General features: G+C 40.5%; 1 protein-coding gene across 1 annotated transcript in view; it reads right to left on the bottom strand.

Annotated features, from left to right (window-relative positions):
• Nucleotides 1–5178: 5178 nt before the first annotated feature.
• DAW1 (dynein assembly factor with WD repeats 1) overlaps nt 5179–25300 on the bottom strand; it is a 50703-nt gene continuing 30581 nt past the window's right edge. Inside the window, exons 6-13 of the mRNA XM_004385818.1 lie at nt 23705–23804; nt 19771–19878; nt 17510–17616; nt 16518–16620; nt 15632–15746; nt 9162–9238; nt 6245–6407; nt 5179–5213 (exon numbers count right to left, since the gene is read on the bottom strand). Coding sequence (XP_004385875.1) covers nt 5179–5213; nt 6245–6407; nt 9162–9238; nt 15632–15746; nt 16518–16620; nt 17510–17616; nt 19771–19878; nt 23705–23804 — 808 coding nt within the window. The remainder of the gene's footprint in view (nt 5214–6244; nt 6408–9161; nt 9239–15631; nt 15747–16517; nt 16621–17509; nt 17617–19770; nt 19879–23704; nt 23805–25300) is intronic.

A 25300-nucleotide genomic window follows, 5' to 3' on the forward strand; every position in this document is an offset into this window, starting at 1 on the left:
AAGGGAAAAAATGTTATCTGGGAAAAATTGCCCAGCTGGAGATATAAGAAAACGAATTTTAGGGTAGGTAGATAAAACAAGAATCACAGAGACAGGAAAGCTTGGCACATATTTGAGACATGATGAGTAGTTTAGTTATCTGGGAAATAGGTGTGCAGGGAAGATTAGGCCAAAAATGTAGATTAGGGTCAGCTCACAGAAGCCTTGAGCATAACAATGGGAAATCTGAACTTCTGTAGACAGTGGAGTATATGAACACCTGACATGATAAGCTTTACCTCACTGGACTGTTCAAAATTGAAGATGAAACCTACTAAGGCGATTCATTTACAAATAAATCATCTAGGTATGCTATAATGTGTAGGCTGCAATAACTAAGACTTCCATCTAAAGAGATTTGCTTGCAGGTATAGTTTCTCATTCTTCTATTCCTACCCTCTTCTTTCAAACCAAATCTACGAAGAAGACCCTATAAAGATTTAAAAGATCATCTGAAACAAGTTTACGTATGAAACCCATGGCCGGCATAGGCAATGCTAAAAAAGAGAGAGTAAGTTTTGATTAATACTTTTAAGCAATAGCTGAAATGCTTGCGAAAGCAGCTGATGCTATTCTAAATATAGGCCACCTGCTCTTCCCAAGGGAGTCGGTATAACCTGGTGAGTGACTCAGAGCACAAGTGAAAAGAGAAGGCTCTGTGCTGCAGCATGGGCAAGGGCCTCAGGAAGGCAGAGGAGCTGGCCTTGTGCTCCTGAAGAAAGGCAATTCATGCATCAGTAAGGTCGGCCTTCCCACCTGTCAGTGCTGATTCCAACCATGAAATGGCACGTTCTCAATGGGGAAGGCAAAGGTCAAGGACATTCTTTTCTTCACATGTGCTATCACATTCCATTCTTTTATTATATGTCCATTCTGCAGATGAGGAAACAAGCTCAGAAAGGTGAAGTGGCTTGTTCAGAAATAACAGAATGAGAAGTTGGACACTCTTGATGCCCAAGGCCATGCTGTTTGTTCCATACCTTGTGAGGTGGGTTTTCTCTCCAATGATCATGTAGGTCAAAACTTCATCGGCCTTGGTTTGAATTCTGCCTGGGCAGACACTCTCTTATCCTGCCTATAAGCCACAATATATTAGGTTGAACCACATGAAATTACTTCCTTGTAGGTCAAAATTGGCAATTCCATATGGCTTGGCCTAATTGTTTATTCACGGTAATCACTCAAGAGCACCGTAACTGCCAATCTACTTCCTGTCGGAGATGTTCCAGCCTAGAAAAAGTAGGTGTCCTTTTGCCTCAGGCACACCTAGAAGACAAGCCTCCTCTTGCCTGGGGAAAAGTACCCAGCACCAATCTCCATTCCAGGAATACACACTCATCTGGGCAAGCAGTGAAAAACCACATGGGAATTGATCAGAAGTTCAGGCAGTCACCCTGGAACTCTTATTTCCATCATTAAAGATAAGAGTGTCCTAGAAACCCTTGCAAATAAGAAAGTGCATACATGAGAAGAATTCTAAACTAGGAAGCACACCATGAAGGGCTCCAAGGCGGTCACTGCACGTTGGGCAAAGACCCACACCTGAGGGTCTACAGGTGCCAACGGGAAGTGTGTCTGTGGTCATTTTCATCCAGATCGTTGGCTTCTTTCATTGGCCCCATGAGCAATTAAAATTCAAGTTTGGGGCTGTTTGTCAACTCCTGCAAATATGTATGCATCACGAAAATTTGAGTAAGCACATTGAAACACCCGGGGTGGACAGTATTTTCAACTTTAAGATTTTTCTTAAAAAATATTTGATAAATTCCCTCCAATTTTTCTCATAAAAATACCTTATTGTCTCAAGTACTGGGAGGGATGTTACAGGAAGAATTTTGAAATTCCACTTAATTAATGGTATCTGCTTCTTCTTCCTCATCAACAATGATTTCCATTGCTGTGCAGGCTGGAAGGCACTTGGTAACCTACTTAGAAGCGCACAGCTTTGCAAATGGGTAAAGGTACTGAAAAACTGGGCTGATTCAGAGCCACGACCACTGTATGTTTATTAAGTTGAAGCAAAATTTTATTCTCTTCCCTGAATCCATAAGAAGTCATGAGAGATGGGTGCTTAAAATTTTCACAGCATTTATTTTATTCCCTGTTTCGTAGCAAAAGATGAATTGGAAGGTTTTTATGCCCCAAACTATAATATAGTAATGAGAAAATTTGTCTTGAATGTGCAAATTTTTTCTCAGCTCTTAAATCCATTTAAATTCAAGTCGTTGAAGCCAGTGTCCACAAATAATATTGTTGTTGTGGGCTGTCAACTTGATTCCAACTCATAGTGACCCCACTTGACAGAGTAGAAATGTCCCATAGGGTTTCTTAGGCTGTAATCTTTACAAGAGCAGATAGTCAGGTCTTTTCTCCTGGGGAGTGGCTGGTGAATTCAAACCACTGACCTTTTAGTTAGCAGCCGAGCCCTTAACCATTGGGCCCCCGAGGCTCCTTTTAAATAATATTTAAAAGTTACCATTAACTGAGTGCTTACTACGTATTAGGTTCTTTGTGTTTATTATCTTATTTAATCCTCAGAAACTCCCCCATACTATTATTAGTCCCATTTTATAGATGAAAAAACTGAGTTACGGAGTGTTCTAGAGAATTTTCAAGGTCCCACAGCCAAGAAGTGGTGGAGCAGGATATTGAAACAGACATTCTGATTCCAGAGTCCACGTTTTTAACCCCCTAATACTGTCACCCATGAGAAAACGCCTGCCATGGCAGCCAGCCCCCATCCCCCCTAAGGACCATTATGACAGTTTAATGGCAAAAAAGCACCCATGAAACTTCACTTGTTCCAGGAAATGCATGACCACAGAAAACTCTGCCACTAACATTGAGCAGTCCTTCTGCTTTTGAAATGAACCCAAACTGCTCACTTGCCCCCTTGCAGCCACTAACCTAAAAAAAAAAAAAGCCCAAACCTATTGCTGTCAAGTTGATTCCGACTCATAGTGACCCTATAAGACAGAGCAGAACTGCCCCATAGTGTTTCCAAGGAGTGCCTGGTGGATTGGAACTGCCAACCTTTTGGTTAGCAGCCATAGCTCTTAAACACTACGCCACCAAGGTTTCCTTTACAACCACCAACGACTGCCAAATGTACCTGAAGACCAGTTAGAAAGCCTCCCCACTCCCAAAACTCCCACCTTCATAGAACACTTGTCAATCAGAGACTGTCTCAGAACTTCTTTTTACTCAATAAAACTGACTCTGCTTTCTAACACCTTTGAAACCCCTGCTGAAATAAAAGTAACAGAGACGGCTCTCCTTGTTTATGAACAAGCAGACTGTGTTAATTTGCTCTCAGATTTAGCTTTGTCTTTGACATCAGGCACAAATGAGATTGACCTTTTGCAGTTTTATGGGTTTGCTAAAATAATAAAATTAAAAGCACTCACAATTCTTAGACTCTCAATTCACTGAAATTAAAATAAACTTTATTAAAACATAAAAAAGGCTCCACATTATACTCTGAGCAGTTATTGAGACGGAATTGAATGTTGGGTTCCTTGATAGACGATGCCATTATAAAGTAAATGATCATAACACAGCTCCCAACAGAAAAACCTACCGAGAAAAATCAGAACTATCTCTTATTCATCCTACCAGTCTTTGTCCTCACAAATAGACGGGAAAATATCTCTACATTGCATCAGGATTAATGAGATATGTCGTTTACCTCAGATATGCCAAGACGGTCCTATTAAACCATGCCATAACCTGTGCATTGTTATATATCCCCACATAACCCTCATCTATAAAGAACACAGAATGAAAAGTTGACTCTTCAGACTTGTTCAACTGGAACTGTAAGAAAAGCAAGAACAGTAAGATTGCTATGAGTCGGAACTGACTCAGGGGCAATGGGTTTTGTGTTATCTGTCAAAGGCAAACAGTGCCACCTACTGGGTGTGATGAGAACAAATAAAAGTGTGCAAGTGTATCCCATTTTAGAACACAGCAATCTTTTCAAGTTTTCACTGGTGAAAGAAGGAAAAACTATGCTCTTCGTTGCTTTAAAAAAGAAACACACACACAATCTTTTATACTTCAGCAGTACTCAGCTTGGTACTTGATGATTTGCTCTGGTATGTCAATTGTTTTCAACCCAGATTTTTAAGTTCAATAGTCTAAATAAAATGTCTATTGTTTAACTTTTCCTTAGAAATAAATCTGCATACACTTTTTTCAGTCCGTTATTAACCCAAATGGTACAACTGGTTAAGCGCTCGGCTAGTAACTGAAAAGTCATCAATTCGAATCCACCCAGAGGTACCTCAGAAGAAAGAGCTGGTGATCTACTTCGCAAAAATCAGTCATTGAAAACATTGTGGAGCACAGTGCTGCTCTGACATATGTGGGCTTGTCATGAGTCAGAATCAACTCGGCGGCAAGAGTTTGGTCTTTTTAGTTTTATCCATCTAGAATATATGTGTTATTAAATGGGGTACATTTTATTTTCCCTATAAGCTTCCCGGATTGGATTTTTCAAACTTTTTAATATGATGTAAATACACAACTTTTTTTTGTTGGTCGAGGAGTGGGTAGGAGAGAGAGACATTTCTGAAGATGAGGGAAGGAAAAGTTAAGCTTCTATTCCAAAATTGTGGCTCTCATTCTTAGCTCCAAAACGCAAAATAAGGAAATAAGTAACAAAACTGCTCACCAAATTCCCAACATACATGTCCCCTTGAAAAAATACATCATGAATATAGACATACAATTCACAAAGAATTTTCTCCAAAAAATTTTATGTTGCTGAAATTATAATAATAACAACCTTTAAAGTAGACTCTTGGAGACACATGGTTCAATTACTCTGGTTTATCAGTATCATGATGCTATTCATAGCCTTAAAAAAATAAAACAACATTGACATAACCAGTGACATCTGTCAAAACAGTATGCTGTTTCTTATCCTTCCCATCAAATAATATAGAAGAAAACACAGAACTACATTGATTTTAATAGTCATATGTGGGAAGCTAAGAAGAGAGTGTGTAAATAGACAATGTAAAAAATAAATAAATAAAGTGTATGAAGTATCAAAATAGTTTGCTTGCTATCTCTGAAGCTCAAATTCTTGATCACCATTGCTGGCAAGTCTGTTCGCCAACAGGCTTCCGTCGGTCAACGCCATATCCTGCAGGTGTTATCCTTGCTGCCTAATAAAGCAAATTTCACAAAGTTATTTCTTCTTATAGTGTATTCACTTCACTTTCTCTTTTACCAGCTGACGTTTTCTGGGTCACCATGAGTTATTAGCGTGCGAAATGAGTCAGATTCCCAGTGCCTAGTTGCAGAGCCCCTGAGCACGTCAAGCAGTTTTGAAGGTGTGCTCATTTTTTTTTTTTTTTTTTTTGCGTGATTACGGCTGGTGTTAAATAAGCAGGTCCCGTCCTACTCACACCAGCAAGACTCATGGACTCATGGCATCTTAGGATTGGAGAGGACCCGAGAACGTAGCTGCGTCAACCATCCCCTTCTGCTTCTTCCTCCTGCCCTCCTTCCAACATGCCGCCAAGCGGAAAAGCAGTGAATTTGAACATCTCCAGGTTTGGCTGATTCACGTGCCACGAAGCAGCACCTTCCACTTAGAACGTTTCAAAATGTCACTAGATTTTTCTCAGAGTCAGCCAGAAAGTGAACTTTGCCTCCTCTCCACCCTCCCCGCTACTCCAAGGCAACCTTGATCTCCTCCTCCAGGGGGCGCCATTCACCTTCCATCTGTGGCAATGACAAGCCTGGCGTGGAGCAGTGCTGGGTGCTGCGGGTTCCCTAACCTTCAGGGTCCAAAAATCAAAAACCAAACTCACTGCCACTGAGTCAATTCCAACTGATAGTGACCCTTCAGGACAAAGCAGAAGAGCCTTATTGGGTTTCCAAGGCTGCAATCTTTACGGAAGCAGGCTGCCACATCTTTCTCTTGTGGAGTGGCTGATGGGTTTGAACCGCTGACCTTTTGGTTAGCATCTGAGTGCTTAACCACTGCACCACCATGGGCAGCAGAGCTCACTCGTGTGGTTCCTGATGCAACTACAATCAAACAATGGAGCCACCAGAGCCCACCAAAATGCGCCCGAGGCTGAGGGGGAAGGGGTAGCAGTGGGGTAAACTCCTTTTGGTGTTCAGCTTGGGAATGCTAATAGCCAATTTAAAAGGAAAGCTGAGCCTGTGGTGTTTACCTCTCCCATACCTGTGATGATGATATTGCCTTTATAGTTGAAAGCACATGAGAAGATCTCATCAGTGTGCCCCTCAAGAACCTGGAGGCACTGGCCAGTGTGAGCATCCCAGATCCTCGCTGTTTTGTCAGAGCTGCCAGTTAAAAGACGGTTTCCCTGGGGGTTGAAAGAAATCTGCAAAGGTGAAATAAGAAAATTCAAACACAGTATTTTATTAACACCAGATTGGTGTGATTCCTAGTATACTTTTAATCAGCACAAAGGGGACATTACTAAGAAGCTGTCACCTTCCCAGCCTGGCATTTATTTTCACACAGAATATTATAGGAAAAACATTGCAGGGATTAATACACCCTCTCCTCACTTATCGACATGATAAGTTAGGTTCCAAAGACCAGGTTGTTATGTGAAACTGGCCTTATGTGAAAATGGAGGATGACTACATCATTACATAGCTGCTAAATTACATCATCGCAAAACTGAGAATCATGGCCCAGCCGAGATGACATATAACCTTAACCATCAAAGCTAGCACCTAGGCGTTCGTTACTGCCAGATGTATGTCATTAATGTGCAAAATAGTTGTAAATGTGAAATGTTGGATAACAAGATAGTCTCTAAGTGAGGAGAAAGTGTACATGAAAAGTTTAATGACCTACCCCTTCACAATGCTACAGATAAAGACTGAACCACTCTTGTAAGTTGAGTACCCCCTTCCCCAGCCTATCTTCTTTCCAATGCCCCGTGATGGCCATCTTCACACAAAGCAAGAATCAGTGCCCTGGTGTGGATGAGAACACAAGTCAGGTTCCTTCGTACCCGATGCCATCTCTGCCACTCAACTTTCTGTTATAAAAGCAGTCTGTGCCATAGAATAAATGACACCTAGGCCTATGAGAGAGAACTTTCCCGTTTATCGCTACCCAAAGTGCAGCACTTTCCATCAATATTTTCTGAGAGCCTCCACGTGCAGGGCATTGCCAACTAGTATCTGAGTGACTGTCAGAGGAACCTGCTAGTCATCCATTCCTTTAGGTGTCACCCTTACGTCCCTCTCTAAATCATCAAAAGACAACTCTTTGGGTCACTTCCCCCATGACTGCAGATTTGTTGAGGGCATGGCCATCAGTCACAAGGACCAGGCACAACGCCTAGCACCAAGGAGCTTCACTAAGTATTCGATGAACGAATGAATAAATGAATGCCTTAGCTTTACCCCTCATTGAAATGCCATCACCAAAACCAAACCAGTTGCCACTGAGTTGATTTCCACTCATGGCAACCCCACGTGCTGCAGAATAGAACTGCACTCCATAAGGTTGTCAAGGCTGCAACCTTTCGGAACAGATCAACAGGCCCGTCTTCTGAAGCACTTCTGGGTGAGTTCGAACCGTCAACCTTTCAATTAGTATTTGACTACTTAACCATTTGCACCATGCAGGACTCCAGAAAAATGCCATTACCAAACGGCAATTCGTGAAGTAGTATATTCACTTGACATAAAAATGCAATAATATGGAGTTTCAAAAACTCTTTGTATTCACACACGCAAAACAGATGTATACTTGTTGAGTGGGATACTTCAGGTGTGTCAAAGACACTCAGAAACACGGCTCGGGCTCTGTCCTCAGCCTGTCTCCCACATCCACGCTCTCCGCCCACTTCCTGCCAGTCCCGAAGGCTTTCCAGCCTCCCAGTCTATGAAGAGCCCAGGCACTGCCCTCTCTCCGCCGCAGAGGCCAGCACTGACAGGCCCAGCGCAACAGCCACCAGCACGGGACGCAGAGGCTTGTGGAAGAGAGCACAGCAGAGGCGGCTTGGGGTCTGGACAGGGCCTGCAGAGACCTGGAACCCTTGAGGTGCTGTTTTAGAAGGAAGGGGTAAATCTGATGTCAGGTATGAGGCCTGGGAACTGGCTTGCGCTGGGAGGCAAGAGTCACCAAGTCCCAGCCTGCTCTATAATTTTCCAATGTAAACACGTTGAAACCTCAGATCACTGACTGGACAACCGTGTTCTGTGAATAAGTTTGTTTGTTTGTTTTGGGGGGGTGGGGGGGGTGGGTTATAGCACAACAGTTAAGCATTCGGCTGCTAACTGAAAAGTTGGCAGTTTAAACCCACCCAGTGGCTCTGTGGGAGAAAGACCTGGCGATCTGCTTCTGTAAAGATTACAGCCTAGAAAACCCTCTGGGGCAGTTCTGCTCTGTCACATGGGGTCGCTATGAGTCGGAATGAACACAACAGCACCCAGCAAAAACAACATACAGAGGATTCTAAGATAAGGTTTAGCATTTCAAAACGGATAATTTTATACTATAAGTGCTAAGTATTTCCAGAAAATACTTCAGGTTCGCCTAATTTACAGAATACCTGATATTTGTTGCAAGGCACGATTTTATATAATACAAACGTCTGGTTACTAGAGACAGGGAAAGAACTTCGTAAGCTCCTTAAATTGCTTTATTAAGTATTTTCAGCTAGCTAAATCTTTTCCTGATGGCTGAAGAGAATACCGTTTTATACTTTTTAAAAGGTTTTAGAAATCTTTTATCTTATTACAGAGTTTGAGAACACACTTAAAAATTAAGTCTTTAGGTAACTGGTTTCTAGAAAGAATAAGATTGAAGAGACCTTAGCACCTCCATTCCAGCACAAAAAACAAAAAAACAAAAAAACCCAAACCCATTGCCATCGAGTCGATTCCGACTCATAGTGACCCTAAAGGAGAATAGAACTGTCCCATAGGGTTTCCAAGGAGTGGCTGGTGGATTTGAACTGCTGGCCTTCTGGTTAGCAGCCGTATCTCTTAACCACTGTACCACCGTTCTAGCAAGGGCTGCATTAAGTAATAGGTCTATTATACTAAGCATACTGGATTTTTTTTTGTGTGTAAGCAAATAAACTGCTCCAAATGAGAAAGCAACTCACCTTTGAAATTTCACCTTCATGCCCTTCCAATTTGGTAATGCATTTTCTTGTGGCTGCACTGAAAACTCTTGCTGTTCCTTTTTAAGAAGGGTGAAGATATGTATAAATTTATCTGAAATATAAAACTTTGAAGCACAGACCTTGAATTATCTAAATATCCATCCCACTGACACACGAGCTTTGTACTAAGTAATCGTCTTCTTGCCTGAAGTGAGAGCCAGCCACTAACTACAAGCTATAGGAGAGGAAGGTGAAAGGGCTCAGTCTCCAAGACAGCCTCTCCAGCCCAGAGTTTATTAGAGGAAACAAGGTGTTCCCAGGTGGAAAAGGGGAGAACTCCAAAAAGAGAAAGTTTTTGAAGGGAAAGAAAGGAATCAAAATAAGTTTCCAGAGAAAAGAGTAGCTATGCCAGCATCATGCACCAGGTATGAGTCTACAGATCTGGAAGGTACATGAGACCTTCCAAAGAAGGAGCAGCAACCACTACTCAGTGGACAAACAGGAGCTGTTGTTGTTGTTAGCGTCCATTGAGTCAGGGGACTCACAGCAACCCCGCGTACAAGAGAATCAGACCATTGTGATCCATAGGATTTTCATTGGCTGATTTTCAGAAGTAGATTGCCAGGCCTTTCTTCCTAATCTGTCTTAGTCTGGAAGCTCTGCTGAAATCTATTAAGCATCATAGTAACACACAAGCCTCCACTCACAGATGAGCAGTGGCTGCGCATGAGGTGCAGTGGCTAGGCATGGAACCCAGGTCTCTCACACGGAAGACAAGAATTTTACCACTGAATCACCACTGTTCTCTAGGAAACTCTTTCCAACAGAAAGAGCTAATAAGATGTTTTGTTCTCTGCTGTAGCGCCAGTGCCTAGGAGATGCCAGGCACATAGGAGACAATAAATAAATGCAGGATGGGTAGACAGATGCTTGGATGAAAGAAGTAGTATGTACATTTTCTTAGAATTAAGAAATGGAGGAGTTTAATAAATATAGAAAGAGAAAAACAGCACTAGTGAAATTAGTGTCAGAAAAAAAAGTTACAGTTCACCTGGCCAGATGAAGGATGCTTTCTTAATGTAAATTACAAAATGACAGAGGTAAAATACTTACTTTTCATTTAGAGGAACGCAAAATATCTTTATACAATTTTTACTTACCTTTATTACAATGTAAACTTTAAGAGAAAGTGGACACAATGACAAGAATTGTTATTGTGGAGTTAATTTGATAAAAAAATATAAAACATGCTACTGAGTTGGATATTTCAAAAGCCTTAAAGGAAAACAACAGTTCTGTGTTTGTTAATAACACAAAAGAGAATCTCCTGCATGGACAAATGCTCTAAAGTTTACAAAAGCATATTTTAAAGCCTCAGAAAAGAGAAACAAAGTGTCTGAAACTCTGTAATAAAAAGAGATGTAGCTGTTGAACGAGATCATAATTCTTAAGAACGAAATGAGGAGCAAAGACCAAAAGAAAAGAAAAAGAAAAAGAATGGTCTAAACATCAAAACTACTTACAAAGCCTAAATCACAGAATGAGCAGAGGTTTAGAAAACATGCCAAAAAATTTTAAAAAATACTTGTTTATTTTGTTTTTTCCCTATCGAGAACAGAATCACTGCTAGAGTGAACTAGCGGATGACTGAGAAAATTAAACTAACAGTGGTCTTTAAGGAACTGATGCACACATTGTGTAGCATGATATGTGGCAGTTAGGGAGATGACACAGAAACAGTACAGCATCATAACTGGTGATCAAGAAAATAATTCATCAGGGACATCTACGTCAACTGGCATAACATAGTTCATAAAGAAAATATTCTATGTTCTACTTTCGTGAGTAGTGTCTGGGGTCTTAAAAGCCTGTGAGTGGCCATCTAAGATACATCTATTGGTCCCATCCCATCTAGTGCAAAGGAGAATGTAGAAAACCAAAGACACAAGGAAGATATTAGTCCAAAGGACTAAAGGACCACATGAACCACAGCCTCCACCAGCGTGAGCCCAGAAGAACTAGATGGTGCACGGCTACCGCCACCAATTGCTCTGACAGCGATCACAATAAAGGGTCCCAGACAGAATGGAAGAAAAATGTAGAACAAAATTTAAATTCACGCACACACAAAAAAAAAAGACCAGACTTACTAGTCCAACAGAGAATGGAGGAACCCCCGAGACCATAGCCCCCAGATACCCTGCTAACTCAGAACTGAAGCCACTCCCAAAGTCCACCTTTCAGCTATAGATTAGACACGCCTATAAAACAAACAATAACACACGTGAGGGATATTCTTCTTAGTTTAATCAAGCATACGAGACCAAATGGGCAACACCTGCCCAAAAGCAAAGCCGAAAAGGCAGGAAGGGACAAGAAAACTGGACAAATGGACACGGAGAACCCAAGATGGACGGGGGAGAGTGCTGACACAATGTGGGAATTGCAACTAATGTCACAAAACAATCTGGGTGTAAATTTTTGAATGAGACACTAATTTGCACTATAAACTTTCACCTAAAACACAATAAAATTTTAAAAAGAAAATAAGTCATAATATAGCATCACATATAGTTTGCAAGTTGACACAGACATAGCATTGCATCATGGGTGGTTACCATGGAGATGATACATAAGATGGTTCCAAAGAAGATGATTTACATATAATATAGTCTCATATGCAGCTTCAAGGAGATGAAACATAGTGGAGAATCGTAAGTTGTAACCAAGGAAATGATGAAGACATGATACAGCATCTAAAATGATCTTCATGGAGATAATGGCTTGAAGAGGATGTAGTGTAACATCATAAGTGGTTTCAGGATGATGACACAGACACAGTTATACAGTTATACGACTGTGTATAACACAGTCTTCAGACAGAAGATGCAGGCACACTTGGTGTCATACATGGTCATCAGGGAAATACACAGGCATAGTGTAACATAGAGTTACATATTACGTTGTCATGAGGAAGATGACCAAGAGATAGTGGAGCATCATATGTTATTTTCTGGGATCTGACAGAGACTGATTGTAGAATCATACAATGAGATGACATGAATACAGTATCATACATAGTAATAAACAAGATGACATAATATAGCATAATACATGGATATCATCAAGGAGATGACAGAAACACAACATAGCATCATTCTTGTGCTTTATGTAGATAACTCATAACATCATAAATGATTATAAAGGAGATGAAACATAAATAGTATAGTATCATATACGGTTATTCAGGAGATAACACATAGTATAGCATCATACACGGATTTCAACCAGATGGAGCACACACAGTATAATATTACACATGGTTATCAAGGTGAGGTCTCAGAAATAGTGTAACATAATACATGGTTCTAAAGGAGATGACATATAGTATATGTATCATGGTTCTCAAGGAAATGAAGTACGTATAGTACACCATCATACATGGCTATCAAGGAAATTATGCAGACTTACTGCAGCATCATACCTGATGACAAGCAGATGGCACAGACAATGAGTAGGTCCATACACAGTCATCAAGGAGATGATCCTCCGTGTATCACACACAATGCAGAGAAAACTTAGACTACTTTAAACAGATTGCTGGTGGAAATATAGACATTCAAGGTGCTGCTGGTGAGGGCTCACAAGGAAGTGAGGAGCATGGCAGTAAAAGCCTGTATCATCTTAGTGAATACTTACATTGTCAAAAACAGAATGCTGGTAGAAATACAGATGGAAAAGGTGACTGCTGGTGAGGGCTCTGAAGGAAATGAGAAACACGTTATTGGAAACCGGAACAAAGGAGGCCCTTGCTTTGTAGTGGCAGTAAGTTTAGCTGAATTGTGTCTTACAGTTATGTGGAAAGCAGAACTTGTAAATAATGATGTAGAATATTTAGCTGAGGAGATTTCCATGCCAAGTGTTGAAGGAGTGGCCTAGTTTCTTCTTACTGCTTAAGTAAAATGCAAGAGGAGAGAGATAAATTGAGGGAAGGAACATAAAAACAAAATGGAACCAAGACTTAGTGATCTGGGAAATCATCTGCCTATGCATACTGCTAAAGATGATACAATTAGGAGATTCACTGTTAGGAAAGCATTCTCCAAATAGAGAACCAGGTGTGTGGCTAGACAGCATTTTGGTAGTAATTCAGAAGAACTGGAGGTTCAGAATACTCTTTCATACAGAGGGTTCTTTGACAAAATTAAGCATACAATTCATGGATACCTTCACCCATCTCATGAAACACCAGAAATAAAGATATTTTCCAGGAAAAATCTGTGGAGGACCCTGTTGTCAAGGAAGTGAACACCAATGACATAAATAGAAGACCCACAAGGTTTTTGAGAATATTATAGCAGAAGAAACACTGCTAGCTTGGATTCAAAGAGAGAGAGAAAGGAGAAAAAAGAAGGCTGTTGGACTCTCAAAAGTCTACAGGCAGGAAACAGTCTGTTATAACTACTCTGCAGCAAACGTATGCTACCCTTCATGTAAAAGGAAGGATGGCTACGTGAGCAAAGCCTTGGAACCAGAAGGTGGATAATTTGACCCTGAGGGTGCAGCCATGAGCCCAGAGGATGGAGCCTTGAGCCACAGAGGATTGTTCCCATGCCTTGAAACTGAATGGAGTTTGCCCAGTTGAGTTTCAAAACTGCTTGGAGCCAGTGACTCCTTTCTTCCTTCCATTTTCTCCCTTTTGGAAAAAGAATATCTATAACTGTTGTCCTATTCCTATACCATTACTGTATATTAGCAGCAGATAACTTGCTTTCTAGTCTCACAGGTCCACAGATGGAGAAGAATATTGCCCCAGGATGAATCATACACAGCCTCACCCATACCTGATTTAGATGATGCAGAGTATGTAGCATCATGTATGCTAATCATGGAGACAATGCATAATATAGCATCATACATGGTACTCATAGAGATGATGTATGTTTTGTACAGTGTCAGAAGCATATATCAAAGAGATGACCCAGATATAATATAGAATCATACGTTTTCATAAAGGAGGTGATGCAGACATAGTGTAGATCATACATGGTCATCAAGGCGATGAAACAGAAATATTCTAGGATCGTATGTGGATTTCTAGGAAATGACACAGATATGGCATAGTATCATATGAGGTTATAAAAGAATTAGATATAGTGTAACATCACAAGTGGTTTTAAGGGGAATGACAAAGACATAGCATAACTTAAAACATATAGTAGTCACGTGTATGATGCAGACACAACGTAGCATCATATATGGTCACCAGAGCCATGATGTAGACTTAGTATAGCTTCATACATGGTCATCAGGTGGAAGATGTAGACATAGTGTAAAATCATCTCTCTTCAGACATAGAGATGTCACAGACATAGTATAGCATCATATTTAGTTGTCAAGGTGATGTCTCAGAGAACAGCATGACACACGGTAGACTCACTATAGCATCGCATGTGCTTGTGAAGGAGATGATGCAGATGGAGTGCAGCATCATATGTTGTTGTCAAGGAGATGATGCAGACATAGGATAGTACCAACATGGTTATCAATGACATGAGGTAGATGTAGTATAGTGTCATACAGGGTTGTCAGGGAGATGATGCAGAAATTGTGTAGTGTCAGGCGTGCTTGTCAGACATACGATGCAGACATACTGAAGCATCATAAACGCTTGTCAGGGAAACAGCACAGACAAAATGAATCGTCATATGTGGTTTCAGAGAGATAGCACGAACATAGTGTAGCCTCATATATAGTCATGAGGAAGACCTATTGTTCAGTATCATAAATGGTTATCCAGGATACGATGCATACATAGTGTGCGAATATATATGGTTGTCAGTGAGATGATGTAGACATAGTGTAGCACTACATGTATCTTTCATGGAGATGCTACAGACATAGTGTAACATCATACATACCTGTCAGCAAGATGACTCATAAAACAGCATCATACACAGTTATCAAGGATATGATGTAGGTATAGTACAACATCATATGTGGCAAATCAAGGAAATGATGGCAGGTATAATGTAACATCATACCTGGTTTTTAAGACGATGACACGGGTATATGTATTATCATACATGGTCATCAAGAAGATGACGCAGACATACATAGTATAGTGTCTACCTGGTCATCAGGGAAATGATGAATACATAATGCAGTATCCAGATGATGATCTAGAATACAGCATCATACGTAGTTATCAAGGAGATGATGCAGACATAGTATAGCATTCTATGTGGTCATTAGGAGTTGACTCTGACATAGTATAGCACCACATGTGGTTATCAAGGATATGATAAAGACATAAAGTAATAACATACATGGTCATCATGGAAATGAGGCAGATATAGTTTCCATTATAGCTGGTCATCAGGGAGATGACCCATACTGTAGAATCATACATGTTTATCAAACAAAGCATACATCTCTCCATGAATTAAACGGATGAACTGGTTACCTACCATCAGCTGAAGCAGTTGCAATAAACTTTCCAGTGAAATCAAAACAGCTATCTAGTATTTCATCATCATGGCCTGTTAAGGTTGCCACACATTTTCCATTTGTAGCATCCCACAACTGCAATTTAAAAATTAAAAGACTATGATTTCCTGTCTAAAGAGAAAATATGGCCAGAAGTAGTCTTTACAACATGCTTATGACCGGTTAACTAACTTCGCCAAAATCACGTACATAATTCTTGTATGTTTGGTTTGACTTTAATTCATGGTCAGAGACCACAGCCAGCCATCTAGCAAGACACATTTCACTCATACCGAAAGCCAAGGCAGATATTTGAATGGATCCATGCAAATCTGCCACTACATAAGGAAAAAATCTCAAGTGCATGCTTTACTGATTGGAGTGGAGATGTCCTCTTTTTATATAAATGATATCATGCTAAAACCACAATTCCAGGGAATGGAAAGTACATGATAAGATTATACCACATTTGGTGTATAATCAAACAATAATTTCAGAGCATAAGTTCTTATTAGCCATTTTTTAATAGTACAGAAACTTAGAGGCAAGGAGACCTTGTGTGGAGACTCCTTGAGGTTCACACTAATCAAAGTTTATAAATGAACAGGAAGACATTTTAAAAAAAGAATGTGCCTTTTGAAATAAGACCTTTAAATAAATTTGAGTCAATTGAAATTACTACATCATAATTCCTTCCAACTTGGGAAATCAGAAACTTGAAGTAAAAACAAAGAGCAATTATTATTCCTAAATTAATATTTTAATTTTATAGAACCTTTGAAATTTGTTAATATTACAATGAATATTCTGATGCAGTAAAAAGGACAGACACAAGAATTAGCAAGTGAAGGTATTTCTGTAGCTCACCATACAGGTCTTGTCCATGGAGCCAGTTAATATTAGAGAGCAGTCCCAGCTGAATAATGCACTGCTAATCTCAGCACAATGACCAATTAAGGTATACACCTTACTACAAAATGGAAAAAAAAAAAATTAAAACTGGGGAAAGATACCTGACTTCAGGATATGCGCACAAAAAATGAGGTCAAGTCCATTGATGGGAGGTAATCTAAATTTTGGTTTATACAAAACAGTATCCTTGATAACAAAGCAAAAAGTGTTCTATGACAGCTCAAAAAGAGTCCACCCAGCTCCTAATGTTATTTCAAGAAAAATGCATTTAAAATTTTAAATAATCAAAGGTAATAACATGTAAGACCTAACACTTCCAAAAGGAATGGGTAAAAATTAACAAAGGTAGTATGAAATTCTGGAAGGATTCTTAATACCAGATGAGTGAATCCCTGGTTGCTCAGGAGCTACCCATCAAACTGGCTTCTCTCGCCTTTCTTATTGCATACATTTTGGTCACTACCCCCTGGTAATTGGCCCCTCCATCAAAATGCAGACAAGTCCAAGAAAAGAGTTTTATAACACAAATAGGCTAATTTAGTTAACTTCTTAGCAACTAGAACTAAAAATCATTAGGAAGGAAATTGAAGCTCTAGAACTAAATTAAATTTGGGAAATTAGCTATGAGTTGTATTATTCATGATATCCATGCCTACCCCAACGACAGTCCACTGAGATTTGATTATATAGTACAGGGAACAAATAATCAAGCTATATAACCATGCTGTTTCTAATATTCTCCTTTCATGTTGCTTTGGCATTATTTGCCAAGCATTCCTGGGAAACACCTTTTTGTGGATTAGAAATATCCCTTAAAGAATGAGTTAATTTATGTTTTCGAAGTGTCCTATTCCTATAGAAACTAAAAGACAGTTAATATTAAATTAAACTAATAAATAACAAAGAGTTTCCTCTTAACGGCCTGATGCAGGCTAAAAAATTCATACCTTCCAGTCGCAGCATCCCACACGGAGACTGTGTGATCGAAAGAGCCCGTGATGATTCTATTTCCGGCCGTGTTGAACGACAAGGAGATGATTTCAGCTGAATGTCCCTAGAAAGAGAGCAGGTATGTACACCCGTAGATAAAACAATTTCTACACCCATAGATAAAATAATATCATAGCCTAAAAGGAAATGACAGAAAAGATAAATCTAAAGAGACTGAAAGTAGATTAGTAGTGGCCTAGGGCTAGGAGTGGAGTCCTTGGGTGATGCAAATGGTTAATGTGTTCCACTGCTAACAGAAAGGTTGGAGGTTCAAGTCCACCCAGAGGTGCCTCAGAAGAAAGGCCTAGTGATTTACTTCCAAAAAATCCACCCTTGAAAACCCTATGGAACACAGTTTCACTGTGATACACATGGGGTCGCCATGAGTTGGAGTCAATTGACTCAATGGCAACTGTTTTTTGTTTTTTTTTTTGTCTTGTTTTTTTTTTTAGGCCTTGGGTGGGAATAGAGAGTGACTGCTAATGGGCATGAGGTTTCTTTTTGGGGTGATGGAAATGTTTTAGAATTGGATATGGTGATGATTCTGAAACTGTATATTTGCTAAAAATCAATGACATACATTTAATACAAGTGAAAGTTACTGTCTTAAGTCTACCTCAATAAAGATGTTTAAAAAAAATCTAAGGAAGAGCAGATATGGAGGACATGCTTGGGGACAACACAGGGCTTCTTTCGCATTGCGTTGGGGAACTCTAGAAAGTTCTGTATCCTTCAGGGGCTGATATTAGATGATACCACCCTCAAAAAAAGCCCAGTTGCCATAAAGTCGATTCCGACTCATAGCGTCCCTATAGTACAGAATAGACTACCCCATAGGGTTTCCAAGACTGTAAATCTTTATGGAAGCAGATGCCACATCTTTCTCCTGCAGACTGGCTGGTGGGTTCGAACCACTGACCTTTCGGTTAGCAGCCACGCGCTTAACCACCACACCACCAGGGCTCCTTATAGCAGATGATACAGGCAAAGAAAACTGTTTAAGAAGTACAGTTAATATCTTTTTTTAAAGAGGAATTCATATAAGTTGACATTTTATATGAAATAGATAAATGAATGCCAAGCCTTTGGCCTGACTTCCACCTGGTTGCAGTCTAGCGCTGATAGGTCAAACAGTAGATTCACTGCAGTAGATTCACTGATAACAGGATCCCACTTGGGGTATATCCCTGCTCTCCCTAATTATTTTAGTAAATTAACAACATTGCATTTTTAAAGTAATACAAAGAATTAGAAAAGTTCATTTACAGATCAGTTTTCTGGCTGATTCCAAATGACAATAATTAAATGCAGTTGCACATTAGAATTCTAAACACACAGAAGCATTCTCTGGTGGCAGATAGGTACACAGTACAGGATTATTCCTTCAAATGCTCTTAGACACAGTCAGTAAAAAGAAGGATTTTAGTTGGAGCTGCAGGCATTAATGGGGATTTTTTCTTCATATTATGCCTGAAAAAAGAGGTAGTGAAAAAGCAACCCATGAAATAATAAGAACTAAGTTCAGAAAGAGTGCTTTCTTAGAAAAGGGGCTCTATTTTTTTTTTTTTTTTTAATCCATCAATAACTTTGGAAGGAGAAGAAAACTATGGATTGCCCATCCAGCTGTTTCCACTGATTACTAGAGAACAGCCCTATTATTGCTTTGGTAATTTGGGCTGGGGTGGGATGAAGTGTCACAGGAAGGTGTGGGAAGCATGGTGGTGGTGAGTCAGGGGTCCTGATATTTTTTCCAGCAGCACTCAGTCTGTGGGGCAGTGTGTCCTTTTACCCTTTCATCTCCTGTCACTTGCCCCTTAGCATTTCATACTTAATACAGGAAGGTCCTACGCCTGGAGAGGAGAGGACTGTTAACTGTCATCCCTTAAAGGAATCTTCTGGAATGGTTCTCCAGTTCTTCCTCTTCCAACAAGTGCTGGCGTCCACCAATTTTGCTTTTAGTCAGAGGGATGATGAGGGGCTTTAAGCTATAGTTTGTGTTTTACAGACTAAAGTTAGTCAAAAATAAAATGGTGGCTTCCCTGGCACTTCCAGCCAAGTCTTTTGGAACACTCTTACACTACGATTTGAAAACCAATGGCTTAAAAACATCTAACTTAGAATTTATTTTGTAACAAAAACAACACAAACAGTAGGCTTATCCTAAATAACAACTAATGAACAGATAAAGCCCTTGCAGCTGCTGACATTGTTAACATACTGTTAGAGTGGACACCTCCTCTCCGTTCTGAATGTCCCACAGTTTGGCTGTTGTATCCATACTTCCCGTAGCCACCAATGTGCTCTGAGGGTTAAACGATAAACACACCTAAAGTACACGAAACAGAAGACATTTTTAAAAGATAGAGTTTCAAATTGTTAATCATATACAGGAAAAGTTTCAAGATGCAACCACCTTAGCAGATTCCATTCAGTTCCTTGTACCAATGCATACCAAAACAGCAAACATGTGTGAGTAACCTGCCCTCTCCAGGTTGAATCCTGAAGCGATCCTCTCTTGAGAAAAGGCTGCCTGTTTTCCGGCATCCCCCAGCTCAGACGTGAAGGAGCGCTGGCTCCTTCTGCCACGTCCAGACCAGAGAAGAAACAAGAACAAAGGCAAAACCCTTCTTCCTTGAGGTTCATGCTATCTGGGCTTCGTTTTCCTTATTGCTGCCATCACAGTCCTTTCAAGTACCCCTTCATCCATCAAGGGCTTTGGCTGCTGGCTCAGAGTCTCAACTCCAAGTCCTAGGTGGCCAGGACCTTTGTGTGGGTAATTCATCCAGCACCCCTGTACTCTCTTCAGTAATCCCTCCCATGGCCAACCGGGACCCTGACATATCTTCTCTAGAAGATTCAACTGCAATACATCAGTCTCCAGTTACTACTTTCTGATGTGTCAGCCTTCTCTCTTCTGTACCACCCCCACCAGTATATCTTCCATCTCATTGGACCCCTTCCTTCTCTCCTGGTTCATCATCTCATGTAGCCGGCACCCTGTGAGGCTTCACTCTTGCCAGCATCCTTGACACTCTTGTCCCTGTCTTTCAACAGCACCCCTCATGCAAACTCATGATATTAACTTTTATCCACCTGGGATTTTATCCAGTCATCTGCTCTCCCTGCCTCACCACTCAGCTAAGGCAGCTAAAGCAAATTGCATAGCAGATTATGGTGTTGCTCATTCATGCCTTCTGTCCTCAGACAAGCCCCTGGCACCACTCCATACTTTGTTTAACAGGTCTCTGGCTCAGTATATTCCCCATTGTCCACTCTTGTCCCCAGCCCCATCCTCACCCTTCCTCAGCAGGTAACCTGGCCTTCTACTTCTTCCCTGAGAAAACTGGCCTGTTAGGTGGGACTTCCTCACCTGGCCCTCACTTTCCTTTCCTTCAGTCTCAGATGAAGAGTGATCCTTTCATTCCTTCTAGAACCTTACCTTCCATGCACTCCTGGGAAGGAGGTGCCCACTAACTCTTCTTGCTCTCTATACTAGATCCTTCCTGGTGGCCTATGAACATACTTGAGTTTCTCCCACATAAAAACAAATCCTCCCTTGGCTCTCTGAATGTGCCCCTCTTAACTACCTTTTTTCCCATTTACAACCAGATTCCTTGGAAAAAGAAGTCTGCCATCAATGTTTTTCTGCTACCATTCACTCTTTCTAACTCACTCTCCTATTCATTCTACTGGAGCCCTTGTGGCACAGTGGTTAAGAGCTCAGCTGCTAACCGAAAGGTCGGCAGTTCGAATCCACCAGCGGCTCCTTGGAAACCCTACGAGGCAGTTCTACTCTGTCCTGTAGGGTCGCTATGAGTTGGAATTGACTGGATGGCAACGGGATTCATTCTACTAAAACCACTCTGGTTAAATGTCCAACCCAAGAGACTCAGTCAGTCATCCCACTCAACTTCTCTGGCATCTGGCACCTCTGACTCCTTGGTTCTGGATATTTTCTCCCTTCTTGACAGCTTTGACAGTGCTCTCCTTTTCTTCTCTTACTTCTTTTCTTTTTGGTATCTTGTGAAGGTTTCTCCTCTCCATTTTTCCAAGATTTTGACAGTCTTCTCTCCATACTCTACTTTTCCTCTGGGAAATTCAGTTGCACAGTGCTTTCAACTGCCACCCATATACCAGTAACTCACAAGTCCATGTCTCCTTCCCAGACCTCACTTCTCAGTTCCAGCCCCAAAGAGCCAACTGCCAAATGGTTGCCTCCATTTGGATAGCATCAATCTGCCTAAGACAAGAGAGTCAGATGAACCAAACTTGTTCTCTTTTATTTAGGAATTGGTGAATGATGCTGCCAGTCACCTGGGTCCAAAATCAGGGAATCATGCCTCCTATCTACTTGGTAACCAAGTCCCACTCATTCGACTCCCTTAATAGCTCTCACATTCTCCTATATGCCTTACAACAGGCCTTCATCATTTATTACTTAGACTGCAAGAAGATCTTATTTACCTCCTATTCCTCCTTCACCCAGCCACAAGAATGATCTTCCCAAAGAGCAAAACTGATCACACTACCTCCCAGCTGAAAAGTCTCAACAGTGTCAGGTTGCCTACAGAATAAAGTCCAACTTCCTTAGCATGGTATGGAAGGTCCTCTATAATTCTGTAATATGGCCCTTGCCTGACTCTGCAACTTCAATCACTCACGCCCTATGCTCTAGCCTTGAATGGGCTACAGGTATGCCCTTGAGCCTCAGGCAGTTGAGTAGGCCCAGGGGTCCTCACCTATCACCTCTGGTCATGGGCCTCAGACAGGTGACCCCAGTATGATGCATGTCCATATTAACATATTCTGTGCATGCCATCACATGGGGGAGGTGGGGTGGCACTGCACTGGCCACACAGAGCCACATGGGTTCTCAAACACACACCACTGCTGGCCACCCCTCTGGGCACTGGCCAGTACTGTTCCCTCGGTCCGGAATGCTTCCCCCTCTCCGTGAAGTCTTTCCAGAACACCTCCTCCTGCCCAAGAAGACTGGACCACTCCCCTCTTTGCCCTCACTAAACTCCTCGCCCACTTCTAACATACCTGCAGCACTTCTTCAGACTTAATCATTAACACCCAACTCCTCCTACTAGACTGCAAAGTCTTTGAAGTGCAAGAACTGTGTCTGATCCTATTTGGTGCCCCGACCACGTAGGCCAGGGCTGCACGCAAAGTCAATATTTAGTAAATATTTATTCCATGGATGTGCTGACAATGAAAAATACAAATGTCTTCCTAAGATCTATATAGAAAGAAAATCTTTTCAAAATTCCAAAGTGTATGTAAGTATGGGCACTCTATGAGGACCAAGATTATATCTTTATTGTGCCCTGGAGCAAGTTACTTAAGCTCTCTATGACTCAGTATCCTCATCTGTAAAATGGGGAAATAACAACACCTACTTCCTAGGGTTGTCAGGAGGCCCAACTAAGCAAATAAACGCAAATAAATGCAAAGGGTGTAGGACAGTGCTTCATGCACGGTGAGCGCCATTAAAGTGCCAGTGTGCAGCCAAGTGCCGTGAGCGCTTGTTGGATGAATAGATCATGAATTTGAAGGGTGCACATAAATAAATTTTACTCCTAAAAAAAGCAGACTGTTTATTTTTAAAGGCTATTACTTGTTTCCTAGGGTGCCAATTATCTCACTAATTGCTATAAAATGTAACACGGAATTGGCCAACGGCAAGGGCTTCCCAACAGTGAATGCTATTTACAGTATCAGAGCTATTTATGCAAATATGAATTCTAACGATATCAAGAAAACTATCAGCCTAAATATTTTACATGATAATAATAAAAAAGTTCTTGTAAAAGCTATTTTAATAGCTTCATCAACCCTCACTGAGTCTGTCCTTTAAAGAGAAGTCAATGAAGAAGAAAAAGTAAGATTACATATTGTACTCATATGCTTATCATATGACATGTCTACTCAGTCAATGCAGGATACAGGTCTTTGACAGCATCTGCAAGATGTGACAACTAAAGTTGTTTTTAAATTATATCCACACCAATGCATAAAACATATATAGACTAAAGCTTGGGCAAATTAGAAAATTAATTATAAGGGTAGCTCCACTACATTTATAAAGAATTCTAAAAGAAAAAAGAGCAACATAAAAAATATAACAAAATGTGAAATATACTCACTATTTCTGCTGTATGGCCCCGAAAGGTATGATAACATTTTCCTGTATCTACACTCCATAGTTTACATGTCTTATCAAAGGAACCAGTGGCAATTTTGTCACTAAAAGTAAAAAATATATATATGGTTATTAAATACAATTTATAGTATTGATACAGAGTTAAAACAAGAAATGTTAATATATGAATCTAGCTAAAATGCTCCTTAGAAGTGTGGATGGTGATAAAACAAAATGAGACTAAAGGGGCACACCAGCCCAGGGACAAGGACTAGCAGGCAACCGAGGGAACAGGAAAGCTGCTAATAGGAACCCAAGGTCGAGAAGGGAGAGTGCTGACATGTTGTGGGGTTGTTAACCAGTGTCATAAAATAATATGTGTACTAACTGTTTAAAGGGAAGCTAGTTTGTTCCGTAAACCTTCATCTAAAGTACAATTAAAAAAAAAAAGAAGTGAGGATGGTGAGACTTCATCTCACGTACTTTGCACATGTTATCAGGCGAGACCAGTCCCTGGAGAAGGACATCATGCTTAGTAAAGTAGAGGGTCAGCGAAAAAGAGGGAGACCCTCAACGAGATGGATTGACACAGTGGCTGCAACAGTGGGCTCAAACATAGCAATGACTGTGAGGATGGTGCAGGACCACGCAGTGTTTTGTTCTACTGTACGTAGGGTCGCTATGAGTCAGAACTGACTTGATGGCACCTAACAACAACATTTAGAAATTTACTTCACTTTTAGAACAATAAACAATTCTTTATTTGTTTCAGTGGATAATAAATGTCCCATCTTTTAATGCTACCATTTTTATTTTATATTAAGGATTTTTATTTTAAAGATTTTACATTAAAGGTATAGATGTATTTGTTTAGTATTATAATAATTTTTAAATTAACATAATAAACGTGACAAAGTACTTAGTTTGGAAAATTACTAATAAATGAGAATCAATAATGTATAGTAGGGACTGTATGAACATAGGAAAATTCACTTAATATTATCCATAAAAGGATAATATTGATTTTCAAAGGAGAAAAGTGAAAAGATAGTAATCCAATTAACCATATGGCTAGATAACGATATTATGCCAGTTGTAAGGTCTTTGTGAATGAAGGAAAGTGGGTTTAGAGAGGAGATTTGACAAAGACTTCAGTCACTTTCAAACAAGAGGCTTCGCATGTTCACTGTGGGGCAGGTCACCACCCAGCCAGGAAGAGGAGATGGGCCTATTTAGCCTTTGATCCTGGGACTAAGACCTTTTTCTTTACCCCTGACCCAAGTCTGTCTTTTACAGCAAATCCTCAAAATGGATCATTATTTACAGTGCAAGCTCATTGTGCATAAGTGTCAGGAGTCTTAAGACACAATAGCTATATCCTAAAGCAAATTGTTAAGTGCTCAGCCCAATAGGTATATCCTCAGCCCAGCTTCAGAGTTATGTCTGACCAGTCTAATGCTGATGCCTTGCTTCTCTTCTTGGTTCTGAATATCTTTGTTCCCATGCCACCCACAGAGTATTTCTGTGGTGTCTCATCCTAAAGGAAAGGGAGCCCCTTACTGCTGATGCTCCAGGGATGGCTTATCCTGGGGCACACCCC

The sequence above is a fragment of the Trichechus manatus genome, unplaced genomic scaffold, assembly GCF_000243295.1.
Source record: "Trichechus manatus latirostris isolate Lorelei unplaced genomic scaffold, TriManLat1.0 scaffold00147, whole genome shotgun sequence".
Classification (NCBI taxonomy): Eukaryota; Metazoa; Chordata; class Mammalia; order Sirenia; family Trichechidae; genus Trichechus; species Trichechus manatus.